Below are 25,725 nucleotides of genomic sequence, written 5' to 3' on the forward strand. Positions count from 1 at the left end.
AATTGGCTTATTCTTTATGTAAATACCAGTAAATTAAACAGTGGGCATTTATGGAGCTGAGTCCCTTTAATTCTGATCTAGGCTGTTCAAAGCTATCCCGGGTAAATCCAACAACTGATTGTAAGTGGGGGCTGACCTCACTCTTGCAGCCATGTGTTCATGGGCATTCCGAGAATTTTTCCCACCTGATAAAGAGCTTTCATCAAAGGCATAGCGCAACAATATTGAAAGCTTGCAGCTTTTGTGCAGGTGGCTGCAAAAGGGCTCCTTTCTCTCGGTTGGTAGGTTGAACACTTTTTTTGCAGTTCATCAAGGTGTTTTCCAGAATGCAAATCAAAGTTGCAACACTGAACCACAGAGACATACGTTTTGGTCTAAATTTAACTTCAGATGGGAACTTTACCAGTAGCTGGTTGCACTATGACATATTTTGCTAATCTTGTGAAAACTGGTCACAGGTTTTGAAATAAACAGAAGCAACCAGCTAAGCTGTTTCTGATTTTGCAAGTGCATCAAAAACTAAAGATAGATTTAAATACATATTTTAGGTCTCTTTCCACCCCCAAACTCCCATTTAGCAGGTGTGTTTCTGCATTTCCTCATATCTTCAAAGGGCAGCCTTTCCACCTAAAGAGGGACTTTCAGTTGTAACATTTTGCCTATAGCAAAATGTGTATCTTTAAATTCCCATAACTTTTATTCTTTAACAGGACAAATGTTTGTTATAAATGATAAGTATGGAAAAAAAGTAAATTATGAGACTATTCCTTTTGTTCAATGCTTGTTTGAAATTCATGTAGGAAATGCATTTCACAAATATTCCATTTATTACTTCATCCTCTTAGACTGGCAAATGGTTAGCAATTTTATTTTTATAATTCTCTGCCGGACTGTGTATTTGTGGCTCGTCATCCATTCTTTACAGGGCACAGTGCCACCATTTCAACAATCCTTCTAAGCCTTCTGGTAGCTTTGGGTGTGGAGTCCATTGGTATGAATATGTAAGCAAGGGTGATTAGATTTAATCTGGCATTCCATTTTACCATGGATAAATACTCTTGGGTAGGAACAAATAAAAGTGCTCTATCTCCTAGGTCTTGGATAGGTCATGACTCAAGGACTATCAGTATTTATGTTTAGTGGCCCTGCCAGCCTTGGAAATTAAGTAGTATCAGTGCAGCAGTCTCTCAGTGCTGTACTGAAGCGTCAACCTAGATTATGGGGTCCAGATTGGGATGTGTTATGCCCATTTTTCAGCGGGTGCAAATATACCAATGTAGTACAATCCACACCCAGTCTGTGCAGGCTTTGTGCCCACTGCTAAATTCATTTTTATGCTGCCTAAACTGGTTTAAGCTGCTTGAATATATTAATTAATGGCTTAATGCCTGTTGAAGGACCCCACCCCACCCCCATAAAATTTGTTACCGATAGCCTACTTTGCTCAGGATTCTTCAGTGGCCTCTGTGGCCGCCAATTAAAGGTAAATTAAAAATCAAAACAACCTTTCTGTGAAGCCAGGTCCTCACAATTGGACCAGCACCCATGTTGCCCAATCTAACACTCAGCTTCCCCTCCTGAGGGCCACTGCTGGCCAATTTTTTCCCTAATATGTAGAGGAGTGGCAGACAATCAAGCTGCCAATGCTGTTCTCAAGGTGGCCACTGAGAAGTATAGGAACAGCATTGGGTAACTCTGTGGGGAAGCACCTAGTTCCAACTTGGCAACTCCCCTCGATAAATCAGGAATTCACCATGAAGGAGTATTGTTCTTCATGACCTAACACACTGGACGAGAAATTTGGCTCGTTAATGCCCATTTTTGGGGGTATTATGAGTACCTTAGAGCTCCAAAATTCTGTCATACTTCTGGGGTGAATTACGGCAGATGCCATATTGGTGCAAGCATTAGCACACGTGCAGCAAACATCCATCAAGAGTATGCAGAGCAGGGATAGTGACGTCAAATATGGCAATGGTGATTTGATGCCAGTGGTGCCATTTTGGATCTCAGTGCTCCAGCTAATGGCCTCTCTTAACCTCACACAGCTGAACACATGTTAAGCAGCAAAAAGGACTTCCCACCAGTGCTATTTAAAGTGATCATCAGGTTAGGTGCTTACAGGTTAGGTGCTAGTTGATTTCTTCTGGCTGTTGCTATGATTCTACAAGTGTTTGGTGCTTTCTATAGTTCTTTCAAATTGCAAAAGCCGACAGGGCAGGTGCTGAAGTACTTTTTGCTGACTTCAAGGCTTCTGCACAAACCAGTTGCTCCCAAACATGGGTGCGCGAGTAGGCCTTCCCCTTGGAATACAACATGACAGGGAGAATGAACAGAGACCACACAGAGCAGGACAAGCTGCTGGAAGAGGGAGGAGGAGAAGGAGGAGAAGGGTTCTCAGCAGGAGACCATATCCACTCAGGGTGTTCAGGGAGCAGTTCTCCCAACTGAACCTCAGCAAGGAACAGTGTTTGAGATGTCTGCACTTCAGTAAGGATTTTCTCACTGAAAGCTGCTACCTGCTGCAGCCACAACTCCACAACTACAACCTCAGAGCATGGCAAGGACCACATTGCCAGTGGAAGGGGACTATGGTGATGGACTTTATGTGTCTGACTCCTGTGAGGCTGGAGCTGGAGATATTTGCAAAATCTCACAGTTTGCCATCCACTGTTGTGTAAGGGAGGTCACTAAGCCTCTCTATTTTAAGAGAGCTAACAACATTTCATTCTTTCTTGCCAGAGACAAATAGGTGGAGTGAGCACCTGGGATTGCAAGATTTGCCATGATGCAGGGTGCCATTTACTGCACGCACGCTGCTTTGTGGATGCCACATGTCAACTCTGCCCTATACCAGAACCAAATGGATTCCAGACCCTCAACATCCAGCTGATGTATGGTCATAGTCATGCAGGTCAATTCCTGGTATTCTGGCAGCACTCATGATGCCTTCATTCTGTGGCAGTCCGCTGTGCCAGCTGCATTTAAGCCACCATGGAAAACCAAAGGATGGCAACCAGGCAACAAGGGCTATCTGCTGATGACGTGGCTTATGACTGTGGTGCACAATCCCCACACACATGCACAGCATGCATACAATGAACGCCATGCTGCCACAGATAATGTGACAGAGCAGACCATTGTCATGCTGAAACAACACTTCTGCTGCCTGGACTGCTCTGGAGGAGTCCTGTAGTACTCAACAGAGTGGGTGTCAAGATTTGTGGTGGTCTGCTGCTTGCTGCATCATACTGCATAGCCATCATGAGGGAACAGTCCTTACCATCAGCTATAGGACAAGCAGCTGAGGAGAAGGAGCAGGAGCATGAGGAGGAAGAGGAGGAAGAGGAAGAGAGGAGGCAGCCTAGATAGCCCCTTTCTGCACGTGCTGTCCATGAGGAACTCATTCGAGTGTGATAGCAGTAACAGCAACCTCAGTTCCCAATTCACCAGCAGTCCCATACCTTCCCTTTCCTCTGTCACTGACCATCACTTGACCACAATACAATAATAAAAGCCACCATAAAAAAATTCCAAACGAAATTTATAAATGAAATGATACATATTGAATACAAAAGTCAACTTATCTCCCTTGTGCATTCCCTTAATGCCTGTTTTCTGTGTGTCTTGGCCTATCCTATTGTTTCTGCCAGTGGCTGCAGAACAGAAAACTGCAGATGGCCTTGGGAGATGAACTCAAGCGCCTCTGGGCCTAGAAGGCCCCACTGCGGACTGCACCTTCGCAGCATGGACGGCAGCTGTCTGGGCTGGCTGGCTGACAGGCATCATCAAGGGCACTGGTGGAGAGGCAATGGTGGGAGGATGAATGCTGCTTTCCTGAGAGAGGACAGCAGGTTTGTGCTCCATGGAGCCACTACCGCTCCCCGGGGCACCGCCTCAGCAATCCTAGTAATCTGTATGAGGACAGATTGCTGGGCTGCTGTGAGACATCATTGTGCATACCCATCTTCTGTAGACTGCCCCATTGAGGTCCTGCCTCTGCAGCAGAACCTGTGAAGACCTTGCCCTCTGTAATATTCTTGCCCATGCCCTTGCTACAGTCCACTCTTACCCATTGTCTCACCACATGCAGATTCTGCCTCTAATCTATCCTCTAAGATACACTCAATATCAGTATCTGAGCTGGTGGCTGCAAGTGTGATATCAAGTAACAGTTCTCTGTCTTCACCATCACTGTCCGCTCGGTGTTCCTCCACAGCCTGGCTATCATGGACCTCTTGGTTATCTGAAAGGAAAAAGGCACAAGAGTAAGTTTGTGGTACAGGGAGTTGGGGTGGGGAGGGGAGGGTGAGGAAGCAAGAGGTGCATGCTTACATCATCTGCAGCTTGTAAATCAGAAGAGAGTGTGGAATGAGGAATGTGGATCTGAGAAGGACAATTAGGTATGAGGATACTGTCTTCTTCAGTAGTTTCAACCTTGCCACGGCCTTAACAATGCTGTCCCAATATTGGTCAGCTTTGTCTCCTCCATAGAGTTTAGGACATGCAGATGTGCCCGCCTCTTCTGGTTAGCCCCTGTTGCGTCCAGTTGTGCATCAGCTTGACCTGCAAGAGGGAGGGTGTGAGGCTTGCAGCAGTGCTAAGTGTGTGAAGATGAGCTGAAGCATATGAATGTCAGATATGAGGCCTGACTGACAGAAGCTGTTGGTCAGTGAGCAATAGGAGTCTGGTGATTTGAGCAGGACTAAGGCTACTGATGCAGTGGGCAGGATATGACATTTGAAGATGGATTTGTTGACCATGACCACTCATGTGAGGTCATTGAACCTTCTTGCGGCCTTACATCCAACTCCTCGGGCTTGACTTCTGGCATTGAGCTTCATGGTTACCTGCTCCCACTGCCTTCTGACCATGTGTCTGGAGGGCCTCCTTCCCCCCTGCAGGTACAAGACATCGCTCCTTCTTTCCAGCTCCTTCACCAAAACCTTCAGTGCAATGTCCAAATACCATGGAGCCCACTCTCTCCCCTATTGTGCCATTCCTCACTCTTTCCCTGATCATCTTCTCTTCAACCATGAATCCCAGCAGCTGCTCTGGCCACAATCCACTTCTCCTTTACAAGTTGCAGACTAGATTTAAGCAGTGCAGGCTAGCTTTAAGTGATGCTAGCCACTCAAGATATCCGTCCCCTGCTGATGCGTTCAGACAGTGAACAGCTTGGTTAGCACTGGCTAGATGCATTCAAAAAAGGAGGCGCACAAAGTTGGTGTGCTACCCATATTGCAATCAACAGGCACAGGTTAATCGCACATCGCGATCAACGTGCCCATTTTCAGGTTCTATCCAATTTGTTCCCCATTGTGACAGAGCATGTAAAAGAACCAGTATAATGTGTCAATACACTGCCTAACTTTATCTTTTATACCACAAACTTGTAGGGCTGGATTTTCAAATGCCTGCAGGGGCAAGATCAGGTGCAGAGGTAATTTGAAAGTAGTGCTCCAGGATGGCATGTCAGTCTTTTGGCGCCTCCAGAACACGCTGCAATTTTCAAAGCGAGAGCAGGTGGGGTGGGGCGGGGGGTGGTGCCTGTGGGAAAGCCGTCAACCTGCTCACCTCCAATTAATTGCCCATTAAGCTCGCCGAAGAGCTTGTTAGGCTTGTTGAAGTACCTACCTGTTGGGAGCACTGCAGGGAGCCATGATGTGATGTTGCTGCTGAATTAAAGTGGTGACGAGAAAAGGGTTATTCAAACTGAGATGCTCAAAGTTGCCATCGCTTGAGTAGAGTGGGTCAAGTACCTCGTGATTAACCATTTGGCCAATTGTATGGACCGTGAGGCTGCTGGCCCTCTGCTCTACTACCTGCTCCAATCAGCAAGGCAATGGCAAGTCCAGTCATGGCTGCCGTCTGCCTTTGAGCATTGCCCTCCAGAACCAGTTCCCACCTCCAAGCAGCGCCAGGCACCACTAATTGGGCACCAAGCTCACCTCCGGACCAATTAGGGGCTTTGCATATTCAAATAGCATTGTGTAAGCGGCGCAGACACAGCATGGGATTGGGACTCAGTAATGATCCGGGCGTCATGCTCCCGACCCCAGATTGAAAAACCAGCCCGTAGTTACTGGACTGGAGGGAAAGCTGTCTTTCTGGAAGCATAAAAGCTCTAGGTAGTTAGATTGTTATTGCAATACATAGTTTCTTGTTGTAATTTTTTTTTCTTTAAATAGCACCTAGGTTTCCAGTGTAAGTTTGAAATGTCTGTAACAAAAAATAAAATTCAAGGAAAAACCCTGAAAGATAACAAGGCTGAGGAAAACAGAAGTAAAACTTGGCATGCCAGCAAGTCAGGCAGTTTAGGCTTGTAATCAGCATGTACCAATAAGGGCCTGTCATTTCCTGGCTAATGAAGGCTGTGGTTTTATTTGCTTTGTTTGTGATTATTTCAGCTATCTCCACCTAACAGTTAGAGTTCCCACAAGAGCTAAACAGTATGGGGAAGCAGAAATTCCAAGTAAAATTGCAGACCTTCAGAACTGTGCATTGTGACTCGAGAGATGCCAAGTCACTCTGACTTGTAGAGAAAGATTGGACCATGGGTGACTGACATTCTTCTCCCTCCTTCCTTTTCTCAATATATTATTTTAGGAAAGACTGTAGATTGCACGTCAGATCTTGAGGAGTATTTTGCCAAACGGAAGCTTGAAGAAGGAGACAGCCATGCAGTCAGCATTGCGGAATACTTGCAGCGGAGTGACACAGCCATCATCTATCCAGAAGCGCCTGAAGAACTGTCCCGGCATGGAACACCAGAGGCCAATGGGCAAGAGGACAATGGTGAGCCATTGTTAGCCAATGTTAGCCATTGCACTGATATTTTCACATCATATGTTCCTTTAAACTTCGGGAGGTTTGTAACAGCTGTCAGAGGCCTAGTATCAGATGTAGCATCGTACCTTTTACCATAAGCTGTCAGATATGTCAATCTAAGCACTCCATTTTTCATAGTGGTATGTTATGTGCCACACATTTACTTTACAATACTACTTTAGCATTTCTTTAAATGGTGAATAGTCACTAGTTGGATGACACACATATTACAACCAGTGTAGGAATACTTTATTACCGTTTACTTTAATACAGTTGCGTCCACTTAAGCATGCACTCATTTAAAGAAGTTGTTTTAAAGGTGTTATCCTGTATAACTGTTCATTTGGTTGTTACATGAAGTAATGACTTAGCTTGAACACTTTCAGAATTTTTCACATATAACCAGTATAATTTTATACTTAAAAACGAGCCCCCCACCAACAACCACAGCTTTCAATGACTAAATGCACCATTCAACATAGTAATAAGAAATATGTGTTGTCGGTCTCCTTCTTGATACATGCTGAGTTAGACAAACTGAGCTGGGGCACTAAAGTGTGCTCCTTACCCCAGGACTAGGAAGGGAGTAAGCAAACAGTGTCCCCATTGCTGGTTGTTATCCACTGATCCCTGCTGGAAAATACAGGGGATGTTGATGGATGTTGGTTAAGAACAGGATCTGACATGCCAGTGATGTCCCCCAGACCCCTTCCCCTGACAATGTTCCAGTGCCTGCTGACACTACAAGACAAAAAACTTGAAGCCCAAGTGTGTGTTATATATGAGTGCATGGTATATGCTAAAAAAACTGTGAAAACAGACCTTGAAGAGATTTCAGCTGAAAATATTCATCATATAATACATAGGAAAATGGACATATTTTATGTCCATGCATAATATGGATATAATGTTTTCTGATAGGCGAGAACAATTGATTTTTTTGGGGGGAATGTGTTGCTACATGCTGTGAACTGATGGATTTTGCAGCTGTCCACAGGCAGGTATTGGCAGCTGATGTATCTGTTCCTATACCATTTTCTAACTGGAAAATGGGGCACAGCTGCAAGGGAAAGGAGGCCAGGACACTGAATTAATTGAGGAAACAACTGGAGGCTGTAATGGGAAGATGGTAGGGTTGCTACTTTGGAAGGTTGAGATCTTTGACTTTGTTTGATTCTATGGTCTGGATTTTATGGGCCCCCTGAGGCGGGGTTAGAGGCGGGGGAAGCCCATAGAATTGTGACGGGAGGCGGGGGGCAGAGGGCCCGTCGCCACCCCATCGCCAAGTGATTTTGCTAGAGACGGGATAAGCCGACGATGGCCTTCCCACCCAGAGGCCAATGGAAGCCCTTACGTGGCCTATTAATGTCCTTTTAAGGGCCTCTTCCCACCGCCGCTGGGATCTAACCAGCAGCGGGGGTGCCACCGCCACACGGGGAGGATGCCTTCTAAAATGAAACGCCCTCCCTGCAGGCTTGGCAGGATCCCCTCTTTCATGGGTAATCAGTGGCCCACAGAGGATGCTGCCGGCAAAACTTACAACTCCAAGGCTCCCCCTCCCCCGAACTTCATGCCCAACACCCTCGCTGGGGCCTTCTGGACTGGCCCCGGCAACCTTGCCTCATTTACTGGCAGTCCAGGGCTCCAATACTGGGCCTGGGTTCAAGGCTTCTGCAATACGGGCAGTGGCCACTGCGAGCGGTGGTGCTGCTGCTACTACTGAGCTGTTGGCCCTGTGATTGGCCGATAGCTTTTGGAGGCGGGATCTCCATCTTTAAAGGGACAGTAATCCCGGCGCAGGACATTTAGGCAGCAAAACAACGGAGGATTGCTATGGGGGATTATACAAAAAGGTCGCGGCGGGGTTGCCCCACCTTTTTGGCCCAGCTCCAGGAGCCCCATCTCCCCCACAAAATCCAGCCCTATGAGTTGGGCAGGGCAAGGCCAGTCAATTTTGGAGCTCCCCAGGCCTAGTCAGTCGAAGCAGGCAAAACTGGCTGAGAAGCTCGTAATCAGTTTTGACTCAGAGCCAACAAAGAGATAACCAGATGCTCATGCTGGTACTGATCTGAATGTCAGTAGTTTACAGAAGAGAAAGAGAGCTGGCTGGGGTCACTACTACTTGCTGCACACAAAGTCCTACTGAAGCTGAAGGTGTGCAAGTTGGGCATCAGTTACGGTGGGCCCATATTGATCAACAGACTGACACTGACTGTTGGGAAGCACATATGAAAAATGTCTACTTATGCCAATACAAAAGAAAGAGCTATACCCCAGCATGAGTTCAAATATGAGGAATAAAGACATGATCATCAGAAACAAAATAGTGAAAAAATTAAAAAACCAAGCCGGTCACTTCTTTTTCAAAGGTGTTACGAAAGTGCCTCTGTGTTTTGTTAAATATATTTTTTGAGGATTCATTTTTGAAAGATTGAAGAAATGTTAAACTTTGGCCTCATGATGCCGCCCCCCCCCCCCTCATATTGCTCCGCGGTGGCATCAAAATTTAAATCTTTAAATTTATTAAAAGTAATGATTTAGGTATTTACCCGCTCCCGCCATCGGTCCCAGTGCAATATTCATGCTGGTGGCCAGCAGTCCCGCACCTTCGGATCTCCAACCAGAGCCCAGAGACATAACGCTGGTGGGGAGGGGGGAGGCAGGTAAATATTTTAGTGCGGGAGGGGGGTAGCGGGGTCAAACGAATATGATTGATGGGAATGGTTAAAGATGAAAGTTTGTGAACTTTGAGGGGTTGGAAGGTCAGGTGCACAAAGAAAGTATTTTGGGGGGTTGTAGGTAAGCAATAAAGTATTTGGTTATTGAAGGGGTAGGAGAGGGGCTAGGAAAATGTATTAAATTGTTTGTAATAAAATCGAACTCACTATTCTTTGAAAAATGCAAATGAAATGTAACGGCTTGAATCTTTAAAAATGACATTGGCGCCTGTACAATGGTGCCTAACGGCATTGCCGGGGATGCACTGCCTGCCCCCTCCACATCATTGGGGGGTGGTCCACCCCGGCCCTGTAAATGAGCCATCACGTTTATTATTGCGGCGGCTCTGTGGAGTAAAGCCCGCGCGTGCAGGCCACCATTTTTTACGGCGGTGGTGGCAACATAAAATTGAGGAAAACAAGCTTTTCCGGGAAACCACCTGACTTCCAGCAACAACAACGAGCCTTTCCGGGAAACCACCTGACTTCCAGCTCAATAAACAACAGAGAAGTTTGGGCACCTGGAGAAGTTGTTTACAAAGATGTAACAGGTCAAGATTGATGGAGGTCAAAAGGTTGACCTCCTGTTCTCGGTTTTGCTTTTGAATTGTTTTGAGTTGGGGTTGAACTGTATGAAAAGGGAGAGAACTTCCAAGGAGAGAAGAGAATTCCCAAGGAAGGAGAGAAGACCACAACCCAGCTCAGCTTTCCAGAACTTCTCTAAAAGACTCTTAGAAGTCCACTGTGTCAACTCATCTCGTCTCCTGTCTTTGAAGAAAAGCCTGCTAAATTAATTCTCAATGCTGCCTGAAAAGATCTGTTCTAAAAGATCCCAGTGACCTGTATACGTGTACTCGGAGACCAGACTGTATGCCAGATTTTGGAACACAACATATCTCATCTGCTGTATGAGCAAGTATTCAGCCCAAGTGATTTTTTCTGTCTGAATAGAGCTCTAAAAACAAAAATCCCCTCTTTTTCCGGTTAACCGGTGTATGTGTGTGTGTGAGTGTGAGGGGGCTAAGGTAAAAAGGGAAATTTAATACTTCAATCTGTGTGTTTATGCTTTACTTCTTTACTGGTTAAGACTTGTTTTATAATAAACTGATGATTTTGTTGTCTACTAAAGGAACCTGGTTGGTGTGTTTTATTCTGGGAAAAAAGTAGAGTCTATGATTGACCGTATCGGCAAGTGGGAAAAAATTTAAATATATGTTGTGACCCTTGGAGAAGTGGAACTCGAATAACCAGTGCACTCCTCCTGCCTTGGTCATGACAAAGGTTAGATGTTTATTCTTGTTTTTAGCTTGTTTAGTAGTAAAAAGTATTTTATTATTGATTTTACTAAGATTTAGACAGGATAACTGCTTTGCAAGCCAGATTTCGTACACAAACATTTACAACTTTGCAATTCATGTACACAGTGCCCATTTAATCAGTAGATTAATTGTCCCACCATCCATTCCTACCTTTGTAAATGTGAGTTAGTTCATTGTTGGTCAAAATGGATCCCTTTAAAACCATTTTCTGCATTATCTAGACTACTCATCATATGAACATAAATATCACACAACATTTTCTTTCATTTGTTTATGAGGATGTGGGCATCGCTGACTAGTCCAGCATTTATTGCTCATCTCTAATTGCCCTTGAGAAGGTGGTGATGAGCTGCGTTCTTGAACCGCTGTGGTCCATGTGGGTACACCCACAGTTCTGTTAGGAAGGGAGTTCCAGGTTTTTGACCCAGCAACACTGAAGGGATGGCGATATAGTTCCAAGTCAGGATGGTGGGGTTTGGAGGGGAACTTGCAGGTGGTGGTGTTCCCATGCATTTGCTACCCTTGTCCTTCTAGTTGGTAGAGGTCACGGGTTTGGAAGGTGCTGTCTAAGGAGCCTTGAGGTGTTGCTGCAGTGCATCTTGGTACATACTGCTGCCATTGTGCATCAGTGGTGGAGGGAGTGAATGCTTGTGGATGGGGTACCAATCAATCGGGCTGCTTTGTCCTGGATGGTTTTTTTAAAGATTTAGAGATACAGCACTGAAACAGGCCCTACGGCCCACCGAGTCTGTGCCAACCATTAACCACCCATTTATACTAATCCTACACTAATCCCATACTCCTACCACATCCTCACCTGTCCCTATATTCCCCTACCACCTACCTATACTACGGGCAATTTATAATGGCCAATTTACCTATCAACCTGCAAGTCTTTTGGCTGTGGGAGGAAACCGGAGCACCCGGAGAAAACCCACGCAGACACAGGGAGAACTTGCAAACTCCACACAGGCAGTACCCAGAATTGAACCCGTGTCGCTGGAGCTGTGAGGCTGCGGTGCTAACCACTGCACCACTGTGCCGCCATGGTGCCGCCATAGTGTCGAACTTCTTGAGTGTTGTTGGAGCTGCACACATCCAGGCAAGTGGAGAGTGTTCCATCACATTCCCGACTTGTGCCTTGAACATGGCGGACAAGCTTTGGGGAGTCAGGAGGTGAGTAACTTGCCGCAGGATTCCTAGCCTCTGACCTGCTCTTGTAGCTAGAGTGTTAATATGGCAACTCCAGTTCAGTTTCTGGTCAATGGTAACCCCCAGGATGTTGATCGTGGGGGATTCGGCGATGGTAATACCATTGAATGATAAGGGGAGATGGTTAGATTCTCTCTTGTTGGAGATGGTCATTGCCTGGCACTTGTGTGGCACGAATGTTACTTGCCACTTATCAGCCCAAGTCTGGATATTGTCCAGATCTTGCTGCATTTCTACACTGACTGCTTCAGTACCTGAGGAGTTGTGAATGGTGCTGAACATTGTGCAATCATCAGTGAACATCCCCACTTATTTATTATTTTATTTAGAGATACAGCACTGAAACAGGCCCTTCAGCCCACCGAGTCTGTGCCGACCAACAACCACCCATTTATACCAATCTTACATTAACCCCATATTCCCTACCACATCCCCACCATTCTCCTACCAACTCTAGGGTCAATTTACAATGGCCAATTTACCTATCAACTGCAAGTCTTTGGCTGTAGGAGGAAACAGGAACACCCGGCGGAAACCCACGCGGTCACAGGGAGAACTTGCAAACTCTGCACGGGCAGTACCCAGAACTGAACCCAGGTCGCTGGAGTTGTGAGGCTGCGGTGCTAACCACTGCGCCACTGTGCCGCCCAAAATATCATGGAGATGCCTTATGATTGAAGGAAGGTCATTGATGAAGCAGCTGAAGATGGTTGGGCCTAGGACACTATCCTGAGGAACTCCTGCAGTGATATCCTAGAGCTGAGATGAATGACCTCCAACAACCACAAGCATCTTCCTTTGCGCTAGGTATGACTCCAACCAGCAGAGAGTTTTCCACCTGATTCCCGTTAACTCCAGTTTTACTAGGGCTCCTTCATACCATATCCAGTCAAATGCTGCCTTGATGTCAAGGGCAGTCACTCTCAGCTCACCTTTTGAGTTCAGCTCTTTTGTCCATGTTTGGACCAAGGCTGTAATGAGGTCAGGAGCTGAGTGGCCCTGGCGGAACCCAAACTGAGCATCACTGAGCAGGTTATTGCAAGTGCCGCTTGATGGCACTGTGATGACACCTTCCATCACTTTACTGATGATCGAGGGTGGACTGATGGGGCGGTAATTGGCCGGGTTGGACTTGTCCTGCTTTTTGTGTACAAGACATATCTGGGCGAACTGTATTGTTAAGATTTTCATTTGCTGTAAATGTAAAACTGTAATTGGCACGACAATTGTGAAATGGAAGGGTTGTGAAGAAACTCATGATAGTATTGAAGGAAACTGATCTCCCTTGCAATGTTTGTATTTTTTGGTGCTGTTTGAAACTGTTTGGCAATGTAATTTTTACAGATTTTTATGAATAAAGTATATTTTGGAAATTTAAAAAAAAAATTTCCACATTGCCGGGTAGATGCCAGTGTTATAGCTGTACTGGAACAGCTTAGCTAGGGGCGCAGCAAGTTCTGGTGCACAGGTCTTCAGTACTATTGCCGGAATGTTGTCATGGCCCATAGTCTTTGCAGTTTCCAGTGCCTTCAGTCATTTCTTGATGTCATGTGGAGTGAATCGAATTGGCTGAAGACTGGCATCTGTGATGCTGGGGACTTCAGAAGGAGGGCAAAATGGATCATCCACTTGGCACTTCTGGTTGAAGATTGTTGCAATTTAGAAAGAACTAAACAGTGCTAATACTGGATTGCACACTACTAATGCTAGAATGTAACTGTCCTTTTGTTGGTTGAAGTATTGATTTATATTAAAGAGCAGAGCTGCTTTCTTCTGTTATTTGAAATGGTCTAGAATTTTTTTATTGAATCATTTGATAACTGTTGTGGAGCAGTTTTATATAGTGCTATTTGAGGCTTACCTTATTGTGAGTGTAACCAAAAGAAGCTATATTGCAAAAACAATATTGCTATTCTTAAAATGTCCATTTCCCCTGTATATTGAAGCATTGCCTCTATTAACTGGCCATTTCTGCTGTTCTCCAGTGGTAACAATTTTTGTTTAATGGGGATGATAATATTTCTGAAAAGTTATTCCAACCATGTAAAAAATATATCTTATATATATCTTTAAATGCATGGAGTTCATGGGGCAAAACACGGATATATAAACATTTCTAGAAACAAGAAGAAACTGGTTTGATATAGTTGTGAAACAGTCGTTTTTTTAATGCTCCGATATATTCAGTTGGCAACAGGCAGGCAAAAGACTTGACCCCCTAGTGGGTGAGCATAATAAGCAACAATTTTGTAAGTATGATGATCACAAGATTATAGAATGTCCTGGAGAAATACGTTAGTGTTATGTTACATTCCAATGCTGAAGTACAAGCCTGCTGTTAAAGCTGCTTGTTTCCCCCCCAAAATTTTAGGGCACACTACTGCTAAAGCTGTTGCTGGCTATTTGGTCAAATTTGTTGACGGGTCAGTACTTCCTTTGACTTTTCAGATGAGCTGGCAAAAGAATTTGTGCTGAAGAAATCAAGATGAAAATCTATTTCTTTCAAAAAGCTGCACCAGCTCAAACAATACATTTATATAATGAGGACCTGGGTTTCTGTCTAAGCAGTCAGTAATGGGATAAATCTGTTTACAGCCCACATGGTCTGTTTTCTACCACTCATGGAAGCTGCCAGATTAGACTATTCACCACTCTGTGGTGTTTAGGATCAAAAATATTCCCATTCGTGACAGAAAGCAACTGTGATCAAGCAACTCAATGGATGTCAGTTTGCAAATTTCTTACCAGCAGATCCACTCACTCGGAGTCTCCAGAAGAACATCCTTCCCATCTCCTTTTCTGTCCAAAGAAATATCCCAGATCTGTGCCTGCCTCACCCGCAACACTCTGTTTGAATCCTCACCCTATCAATTTTCCCTCCTACAGCACCAAAATGGCCCTAGCCAAAGTCACAAATAACTTCCTTAATGACTGTGACCGCCTACCCCTCCTCACCTACCTTGACCTCTCTGCAGGTTTCGATTCAGTTGATCGCATATAATCCTCCTCCAATACCTCTCTTCTGTTGTCCAGCTCCATGGAACTGTCTGTGCTTGGCTTTAAGCTTGCCTTTCCAATTGTAGCCAGAACATCTCCAGTAATGGCTTATCATCCTCTTCCTGTACTATTATCTCTGCAGTCTCCCAAGGATTCAGTAGGCCTCCTCCGCTTGCTCATTTACCTGCTGCTCCTTGTCAACATCATCTATAGACATAAGGTCAGGCTCCATACAAACTTCGATAATATCCAGCTCTATCTCCCCATCACTTCTCTCGATTCCTCTACTGTTTCTGTGTTTTCAGTTTTTTTGTCCGACAGCCAGCATTGGATAAACTGTAACATCCTACTTTAAACTTTGGGAAGACCAAAGTCACCATCTTTGAATCCACCACAAACTCTGTACCTGGCCGCAATTCAATCCCCTTCCCTCTCAATGGTGACATCCTGTTTGACCTTTATCTTGAGCTAAGCTTACAACTTCATATTGCCACCTTCACAAAGACTTTTTATTTCCACCTCTGTAATATTGCCCACCTCTGCCCTTACCTCAGTCCATCAGCTTCTGAAACCCTAATTCATATTGTTGTTTCCACCACACTCAGTTGCTTCAATGCTGTCCTGTTCAGCCTTCCATCCTCCACCATTCACAAACTTCAAAATTTTGCAGACTATATCCATCCTGCACCAAGCCCCACTTGCCCATCACCCCTCTTCTGGTTCCCAGGTGCCCATGGGCTCAAATGTAACATACTTATTCTGGTGTTTAAATCGCTCCATAGTCTCATCCCTCCCTATTCCTGGAACCCCTCCTGCCCTACAACCCATCCCCTATACTCCCTTCTGACTCTGGCTTCTTGTGCATTACCCCTTTTTTTGCTTTTGGTGTTTGTGCCTTCAGCTGCCTAGGTTTCTTTGTCTGGAATTCCATCCTTAAATGCCTCCACCTGTCCATCCCCCTCTACATCATTGAGTATGTTCAAGGTTGAGTTAGACAGATTTTTGGTGTCTCAGGGAATCAAGAGATATGGGGATTGGGCAGGAAAGTGTAGTTGAGGCAGAAGATTAGTCATGATCGCATTGAATGGTGGAGCAGGCTCGAGGGGCAGTATGGTCTGCTCCTGCTCCTATTCCTTATGTTCTTATGTTCCTCCTATAAGCTCCTTCTTGAAGGCTACCTCTTTGACCAAGCACTTGGTCATCCTACTGTCTCCCTTTATGGCTTGGCATCTGTTTTCCTTATGTTTCTGTGAAGGCCCGTGGGACACTTTTCTACATTAAAGGCGCTATGTAATTGCATGTTGCTTTCATTATTACTTGATAGGCTGGTCTCTTGCTGGGAAAACTGGTCACGTAATTTTTTTTTAAATTCTGGATTGGCATTGATGAAGTAATTGGTTTAATCTCAGCTTGCCCTTCAAGGTTAGTAAACCAAAAGAAGGATTGGTCTTTCCCATATTCTGCCTTTTTGTTGGTAACTACCAACATTAACAGTAGTATTTAAATCATTTTACCTGACAATTACATCTTATACCATCTATTATGAGAGGAATTTCTGTATCGAATGTTAGATGCAAATTTGAAATGGGCAGGACTAACTCTAAAACATGCTTTGTAAGTCCTGCCCTCTGAAGATCACATTCAAATTGGGTGAGAACAACACCATAAAAGTACACCTCATATGTGCCCAGAGTAGCATCCAGAGTGCAGCTGTGAACATTTTAAAAGCATTATTGGCCTCGGGTATAAATGGGCCAGTTTCAGCCAGCAGATGGGGAAAAAAGCATGATTGATTTTAGTGAGACAATATGGTTGTCACCAGTTTCCATGCCTCTTACTATGGTCCTAGCATGTAATTTGAAACCTTAAATGCTCCCACTTTAAATACACCCTAAACTTTAAAACATGGTGCCAGCTTTCATTTTTTTAGTGGGACCCTTATAGAGAAATGAAATCTGTACTTCAGACTTGGGAGCAATAAACACACAGGTGTTAAGATTTGCTTCACATGACCATCAGCTGATAGTTAAAAAAACTTGAACAGCCTAACCTTCAAAGCCACAATATCTCATACCGAACATTGCCATTTATTATGTGGGTTCTGAGGTACTCATATTTTTAACATTAACCATATTTCTTTTTGAATTCTACTATTGCTGTTTTGATTTATGCAAGTGCACACAATGGATTCCCATTGTTACTCTATTTCTGGGTTTCAGTGAATCCCAGTTTTACCTTTTAATGTTATTTCCTTCTTAGATGATTTCTGCCTGCTGCCACTTTTTTTTTCACACAAAATATTCACGGCTGTACACACTTTCTTACTATTTTCATGTCACCCCAGTCAGAGCCAAATGCTCGCTCTAAAGTGTACGGTGCAAACAAAATCCTCGCAAATTCCTGTCGTGTTCACTGCAAGAAGTGACTGATTTTTTTTCAAATACTAATTTTATTGCAAAAATGGCTTCCTCTTGAATATTTGGATGGAAAATCTCAACATATTATTCTGACTAACATTTACATGATGTGAGCAAACCGTTCAAAGATACTCATGCCTCCAAAGCAAAAATTAAAAAGGAAAAGTGATTGGCTTTTGCTTTCTTTGATTATGGTATGTGAAATGACCATTTAAAATGTTTCATGGTTAGGTCATAGATTATTATCCTTTTGCATATATAAATGTTGAAATATTAGATGTTGTGGTGGATTTTTCCTGTAAGTGTGTTAGAAGTTTAAGTGAAATTATTGAGAAAAAAACATTTAATTTTAAAAAGTAGATCAAATTCTTGTCTGAAGTTCCAGACACAGCATGAAATGACATGTACAAGCTTGGCCTGGGTGTGTATGGGGAATCGAAGTGTGCAGAGGCCACTGTAATGATGGCACTCGAAGCAGCAGATTGTTGCGATTCCTGTCATACCATCCGGGCAGCCATCCCATTAACTGCCATTGATTGCTGACCTCTTGGCCTGTGCTCTCCCTTTCCCCTCCCTGGCTGCAGACCTGCCACCTGGAACTCCAGATGCTTTTGCCCAACTGCTGACCTGTCCATACTGCGACCGGGGCTACAAGCGCTTGACATCACTGAAGGAGCACATTAAATATCGACATGAAAAGAATGAAGACAACTTCGCCTGCCCTCTGTGCAACTACACATTTGCCTACCGCACCCAGCTTGAACGACATATGGCCACGCACAAGCCAGGAAGAGATCAGGTGGGCCTCATGGATGGGTATGGGTAACCCTTAGAGGATAAATATCATTTTAATTGCCAATGGCTATTAATTTTTTATGGCATTTTGAAGATGCAAATCTTTAATGGTAATAGCTCTAATTTAGGTTTAAATGGTTTTTTGATGGTCTCTTCCAGAATGATTTAATATCATGTACTCACGATTGAATGAGCATTTTAATATCCAATTTAGAAATATTATCAGCACTTGAACTCTGCTTAAGTTTAGCTTAAGTTTGAGGCTTTACCTTCGTTTTCAAAATCTCATTAAAATGTTGTGTCATCTCGACAATACTGTTGTGCTCGTACTCTTTAATCAAATTAGACGATTCAAGCCTGTGTGGCCTCTGGTCTAGCTAATATTAGTAGTTGAAAGCAACAGTTTAAAAAAAAATAATGCTACCACCTCTACTGATCATTTGTTTTCTCTGCCTGCCATACATTTTTATTTTAATAATTATTTCCAAATCCCTCCCACCAAGGTTTGTTTGAGTTGAATTTTTAAAAATACTCAAAGATTTCCATTTAAAACTACTTTTTGGGCTTTGTAAGGCTGTTGTTTTGATTGAATTATTCTCCTCACCGATGTCTTTTAGAAGGAGACTTGTCAATATCTTCATTGTTGTAATACTAACTTACTCCGTCTACTCAGTTGTAGCTGGTGGAAAGAGGGAAGTTACACAAAACTCTTCCCTGTTCTTTGGCACATACATGCACCCCCTCTCAATGGAACACTTGCTTGGATTAAACATTACTAAACCATTTGGATTATGCAGTGTAACTTCCTCTGCCTCCTCCTGGGAGATGTGAAATACCATATATTGAAAATAGTAGTGTAAAACTGTACTTATTCCATTGTTATCATTTTAAGAGAATGATTTCATTCAAATATTTACCTTTGCACATGACAGCTTTGCTACTTTGGAAGATGAGATAATTATCCATGGCATTGCAGAAAAAAATTCCATTGGAAACTTTAAGCAGTGGTTTGTTTTGTTCTCTTGTGACAGACTCATTTAATTTGGGTTTTAAATAAAGCACTTTCTGTCAATGTAATTTTATTTTAAATGAAGTTTCTCTTTCACCTTTTGGTGCAGGGTCTGTACCATTAAAAATGTATTCAAAATGTTTCCAGAAATTATAGAATGTGCCTTAGTAAAAACACAAGGTTCATTTTATCTCAGCATTGTTATAAAGGATGACTGTAATATTTTGAACCTGACTCTTGCTCTCTTTTAAAGGTTCAAATATTACATTTGCCCTTTGTCAGGAAAATAATCTGTGCCTACAGAATAATGATGTTCTCAATTTTACTGATGGCACTTTAACATGATAAAATTGGATCCAGCAAACAGCACTCAAACTAACACACACAAGCTCCTTGGGCCACTTTCCATTATTTTCTTTTATTTCAACCACTACAGTAAATCTACGGTAGAGACCCATTATTCCCAATGCTAAAAGTGAGGGAAGCTGCATTTTTTTTTTGGTTTAGTCACTCGAGATTGGATCAGTTATATTAAAGAGTGCCACTGATGTTGGGAGTACAATGCAGCTGTAGTTGACACCATTCCATTAATGTAAAACCACTTTAATATTCTGCAAAGGCCTCACAAAAGTTATTTTTGTCTTGCATCAAGATAATTGAACATAAGCCCCATCATATTTTATTTGAAGTTTTAAGATTGCTGAAAAAAAAACATTCTTAAAAGTATGTACCTATGTTTTCTTGTCAGAGTCACACTATTTTGTATGCGTTCGGCTGGGTTATTTTGCCCAGTATGTGTCTTGTGTTGTTTCTTTTTCTGTTGTCATTATTTTTAAATTTTATTTATTTGTGTTTAGCTTCAGCATTGAAAAAAAATCTCCTAATTTGATCATGGTACTCCCACTTAGTAATTACAAATGATTGTATCATATTAACAGAGGCGCAACTAAAGTTTGCATCAGTCCTCTAAGGATTGAGGGGAGACAAAGCAGCTGTTGCTGTTTGTTTATGCAGCTCAGCAACATATGAGCACCAGTCCCTCATTGGCGCTCTGCAGGCCAGGGTTTGCTTGATCTTTGAAGGTTGCTGCTGTTTGAACAAACCTCCCTGTGTCCTGTCCAACACCATCTGTCTCACCAGGAATGTGGGAAGATTCAGCACACCCTAGCAGTTGTCACACTGTTCAGCACTGTTCCCTTGCAATGCTTTTGTATCTTTCTACTTTAGAAAGCTGACCTCCTACCTTGAGTATCCGTAATTTAATTTCTTGCCAGTTAATTTTAATATTGCGCTTTCTGCCAGATGTTTAAAAAAGGTCAGCTCTATTGCGATTTTAACTTTTTTTCACACAATGTATCAAAGCATTGAATATTAATTATTTTAACTATTAACCTGCTACTGTTAAGACACTTCATCTATATTTAATCAATAAGGTCCCAACCAAAAGTTAATACATTTCCACTTCTGACTTCTGCATTATCAATATGACACTTGGCATGACAGCGTCAAATAATCGAACAGAATCATAGACTGGTTGCAGCACAGAATGAATTGTTTATGGTGGTTATACCTGTGTGGCAGTGATTTGCTTTTGGAAAATCCTTTGTTGTATATGATGTGAGACCTTCACAGTTCTTTCAAAAACCATTATATGAAAGATAAACAGATTCAGAAGCTTGCTGGTATCTAGAATGTGTGTATTTAAATGGGGTCCATTTGGCATGTCCGTTCTGTTAACTGTAACTGTTCATAAATTTCACCAAGCTGTGCACAAGACTCATTTCAATATCTTCCCTTCGCAGCACCACATGCTGACCCATGGTGCTGGCAATCGCAAGTTCAAATGCACAGAGTGCGGGAAGGCCTTTAAGTACAAACACCATCTGAAGGAACACCTGCGAATTCATAGTGGTAAGCATTTCTTAGCCTGCTAGATAGATTATGTTTTGAATGATGAGGTTAAGTTTTACAAAAAGGCTGTCGGTGTGTAGTTTCACCTGTCAGAAGTGCGCATTGGAAATGCAGGAGCAGAGTCCAGTGGACCTTGCAGGATATCTGTCCATTAAAATTATTGCCCTGAAAGCCCTACGGGGACAGATGACTTCCTCTCCTGAAATCCTGATATGTGCTCCACAGCAAGAATACAAATTTGTTAAATTTCCCCTATGATTTTCATAACATTTGGTGGGAAGTAGCAACCATAAAACATACAAAATATAATGACCCGTTAAATGTCATTATTTTTGTACAATTAATGTATATTTCTTCCTTGTTCCATTGTCTGTTTAACTCATTGCATTTGCTAAATGCATAATTTTGATGTGATTACCTAATACTGAATAAGTTTAAATTTAATATTTTGAAACATTTTTCAGGTGAAAAGCCATATGAGTGTCCAAATTGCAAGAAGCGCTTTTCTCATTCTGGTTCCTACAGCTCTCACATCAGTAGCAAGAAGTGCATTGGCCTGATTTCAGTCAATGGCAGGATGCGAACCAGCCTAAAACCAGGCTCTTCTCCTACTTCAGCTTCTTCCTCTCCTACCAATTCAGCAATTACACAACTGAGGCACAAACTGGAGAATGGCAAGCCTCTTGGTATTCCTGAGCAGCCAGGACTACTTAAAATCAAGACAGAGCCACTCGATTTCAATGACTACAAGGCCATGATGACTTCCCATGGGTTTGGTAATTTCCCCAATGGCGGAGTTGGAGCTAGCAGCCCACTGTCAATCAACACTTCAGTTCTAAGTCCAATGCAGCACTTAGGAGTCGGGATGGAAGCACCAATATTAAGCTTTGCAAATGTAGCAAGCGGTAACTTAAGTGAAGTCCAAAAGGTCCTCAAAATTGTTGACAATACAGTGTGTAGACAAAAAATGGACTGCAAATCTGAAGAGATTTCAAGACTTAAAGGTTATCATGTGAAAGAGCCAGCTTCTCAAGCTTCCTTGGCTGAGGAACAAGGAGTTACCTCCCCTGTTATGCCATCTGTTGGTCTTCCAGTTGTCAGCCATAATGGTGCCACTAAAAGTATTATTGACTACACACTAGAAAAGGTGAATGAAGCCAAAGCTTGTCTGCAGAGCTTGAACACGGACTCACAAAGGCAAGTGAGCAATTTGAAAAAGGACAGGTTACGTAACATGAGCTGTTCTGCATTAGATTTTGGTATGGAGGAAAAGACATTTGATAATAACACATCTCCCTACTCCTGCCAGTTTTGCAGGGAGGCTTTCCCTGGCCCCATTCCCTTACATCAGCATGAACGCTACATGTGCAAGATGAATGAAGAAATCAAGGCTGTGCTTCAACCGAATGAAGTTGTAATTACCAATAAAACAGGAATGCCGGGTGAAAAGCAAGCTTATATGTTGTCCTCCCTTCTTTCAGAAAAAGGTATCCCCAACCCCATAAATGCTTATAAGGACCACATGTCTGTATTAAAAGCTTATTATGCCATGAATATGGAGCCAAATTCTGAAGAACTACTGAAAATTTCCATTGCTGTTGGCCTCCCTCAGGATTTTGTAAAAGAATGGTTTGAGCAAAGGAAGGTCTACCAGTTCTCTAATTCCAGGTCACCATCACTGGATCGGACCAGTGCTGAGTTGGCATCAGCTGCCACCGACATGTTCATAAGTAAAGACTGTCTGTCAGCTAGGCTTCCAACAGCAGCATTAAAGCCGATGGACTCAATAACGTCACCATCAATAGCAGAACTGCATAACAGTGTTACTAATTGTGATGCACCTCTCAGGCTTATTAAATCTTCTCAGTTTAACAGTATTAAACCAATTGGTGATAAGATGGACCACTCAAGGAGCAATACTCCTTCCCCTTTGAATCTTTCCTCTACTTCCTCTAAGAACTCCCATAGTAGCTCATACACTCCAAACAGCTTCTCTTCAGAAGAGCCTCAGGCTGAGCCTCTGGACTTGTCTTTGCCAAAACAAAAGAATGAACATAAAAGTGTTGTCACAGGAAAAATAAGAAATAAAACCAATAGTATTATTGTTGACCATAACAGTATTTCCTATCCATCAGAGAACCCAGATGAGCCCTTGAACTTGACTTTCCTGAAGAAGGAATTGCCTAATACTAACAATACCCTAGAGAAAAGCACTAAGCCAGTATTCAGTATAAATCCATTTAGTGCCAAACCATTGTACACAACTCTTCCACCACAAAATGCATTTCCCCCAGCTGCTTTCATGTCCTCGGTCCAGTCTAGTGTTCCAGGTCTGCGACCATACCCAGGGCTAGATCAAATGGGCTTCCTCCCGCACATGGCCTACACATATGGAACAGGTGCAGCTACTTTTGCAGAATTGCAACAGAGGAGAAAGTACCAGCGGAAGCAAACGTTCCAGGTAACGGCAGCTGACTGATTCTGTCACAGTTTTGAAACTTTTGCAAAAAGGAGCATCAAAATGGGCACAATATATATTGTAATAGATTGATATACTGGACTAACGTATTGCAGGGCCACAAACTTATAATGGTTATAATAATTTTTTTTTCAATCATGCTTGGGAGTAAGATCAATTTGATCAACATAAGAATGATTTAGAAGAGTTTAATTGTGTATTTTCACCTTGATAATAGTCATTTATAGCATAATATGGCAGAGTAATATTTAAAAGATAACAAAAACCATCAGTTTTGAAGGACAATTTCTACACTCTGAAAGAAAATCCAGTCACAACATCCTTTACTTTTACCCTTTTTGAGACCAATGCCATAAGTCTAATGTTGAAATGGATGCTAGCATTACCAAGTGACCTTTGTTCACATTTAGCTATACTGTGTATATAAAACAATGGGTTATATTTTGTGGCCAATTAATACCTTAGGAATTAAATGTAATTTGAAAAGGATACTGTTGTTTGAAACATATTGGTAAATGTATCTTTATTGTCTATGTCCTAATGGAAGAATGATGCTAAAAATAAAATGTTTCATTTAATCTGAACATACCCAGCCCCCAGCACTGAATAATAAATACAAAAATTGAGAACATTTGATATTTTTTCTTTAGACATTGGTGCCGATGGAAGCTAATGAGTTTTTAAATGCTTTTAATATTAAAATGAGGTATTATATGGTGCTATAAAAGTTACAGTGATATGTACAAAGGTGCATGTAAACATAATGCTATAGTACATAATTCACATTTACCTTTTCTTTCCATTTTGACAGTGCAGCTGTCCCATTTAACAAATAAATTCAGACCAGTCAGTTAATTTTAACTTATTCAGGTATTAATTAATATATCTCTGTCGACGAAATGTAATAGCACTAACAAAGTGGGAAGGTGTGTGTGCATTTTTACACTTTAGGATTACTTTTAGCACTTCCCTTCATCTCATGCCAAAATGAATGTTGCCATGCTGTAATGCACGTCTTCATGTACATTACTGTTGAATTAAATCCTGTTTTCGCATACAAGGAGTCATTTTCATAGTAATTACAGACCTTTCTCACCAGCCTGTTTGCATTAAGAATAAATCATAACCATATAGGATAAAGATATTTAATATAGCTGCTGCAAGTGTGTAATCAGTACTGATAATTTAAAAGAATGTCACAAGGCAGTTACTCACAAGGCTACAGGCACAGTAAGCCTTATCAGTAACTAATAGGTTTTTTTCAGTTTCCAGTTAAAGAATTCTGCATTGAGACAAATTCATTTTGCAAAACCACTAAACACACACACACAAACACACATACACAAAACTCACTTTGTGCATTTAATACATGTATAAATCTCTTTCATTTGCCTCTCAGGTTTAATGCCTTTTCAGAGTTCAGCCTTGTAATTTAAATGCTTTATATATGGTATTGCATTTGCCTATTGTGAAATCACAAGAGACAGCACAAGGTATTTATTTGTGTTGGAGTTTAGTGGGTTTTCTAATAAAAATGTATGTTATCTTAGGGGGAATTGCTTGATGGAACTACAGATTACATGTCAGGCTTGGATGACATGACAGATTCAGATTCCTGTCTGTCCCGAAAGAAGATCAAGAAGACAGAAAGTGGCATGTATGCATGTGACTTGTGTGACAAAACATTCCAGAAAAGCAGTTCCCTTCTGCGACATAAATATGAGCACACAGGTATGTTTATTTTTCTTTATTTTGCACTGCATGTACCTGTTAGATTTGATTCTCATGTCTTTATTCTAAAATAATAAATAAAAGAGATTACCTTTTATTACCTGGGATGGTACAACAATTTTTTTTTATTTTGCAAAGGGAGTTTTTATTAAGGCTATTTAACATGATACAGTGATAAGGGTATGGGCTGTGGAATCATCTACTCATGGGGGATGGGATGAGAAGTATGACATTAATCTTTAAGGGTGGGGGACTTTACGATGTAACCCATGCACTGTAATTGGCACCATCGCTGTACTGTTTCTTT

The 25,725-nt window shown here is 42.3% G+C and overlaps 1 protein-coding gene across 6 annotated transcripts in view; it reads left to right on the top strand.

Annotated features, from left to right (window-relative positions):
• The window catches only part of LOC137371920 (zinc finger E-box-binding homeobox 2-like), a 262,572-nt gene that overhangs the window by 233,851 nt on the left and 2,996 nt on the right, over nt 1-25,725 (top strand). For all 6 annotated transcript variants that reach the window (XM_068034977.1, XM_068034975.1, XM_068034976.1 and 3 more), the window contains 5 exons: nt 6,610-6,798; nt 18,078-18,292; nt 21,100-21,208; nt 21,673-23,669; nt 25,238-25,418. In XM_068034977.1, coding sequence (XP_067891078.1) covers nt 6,610-6,798; nt 18,078-18,292; nt 21,100-21,208; nt 21,673-23,669; nt 25,238-25,418 — 2,691 coding nt within the window. The remainder of the gene's footprint in view (nt 1-6,609; nt 6,799-18,077; nt 18,293-21,099; nt 21,209-21,672; nt 23,670-25,237; nt 25,419-25,725) is intronic.

The sequence above is a fragment of the Heterodontus francisci genome, chromosome 7 (genome assembly GCF_036365525.1).
Source record: "Heterodontus francisci isolate sHetFra1 chromosome 7, sHetFra1.hap1, whole genome shotgun sequence".
Lineage (NCBI taxonomy): Eukaryota > Metazoa > Chordata > Chondrichthyes > Heterodontiformes > Heterodontidae > Heterodontus > Heterodontus francisci.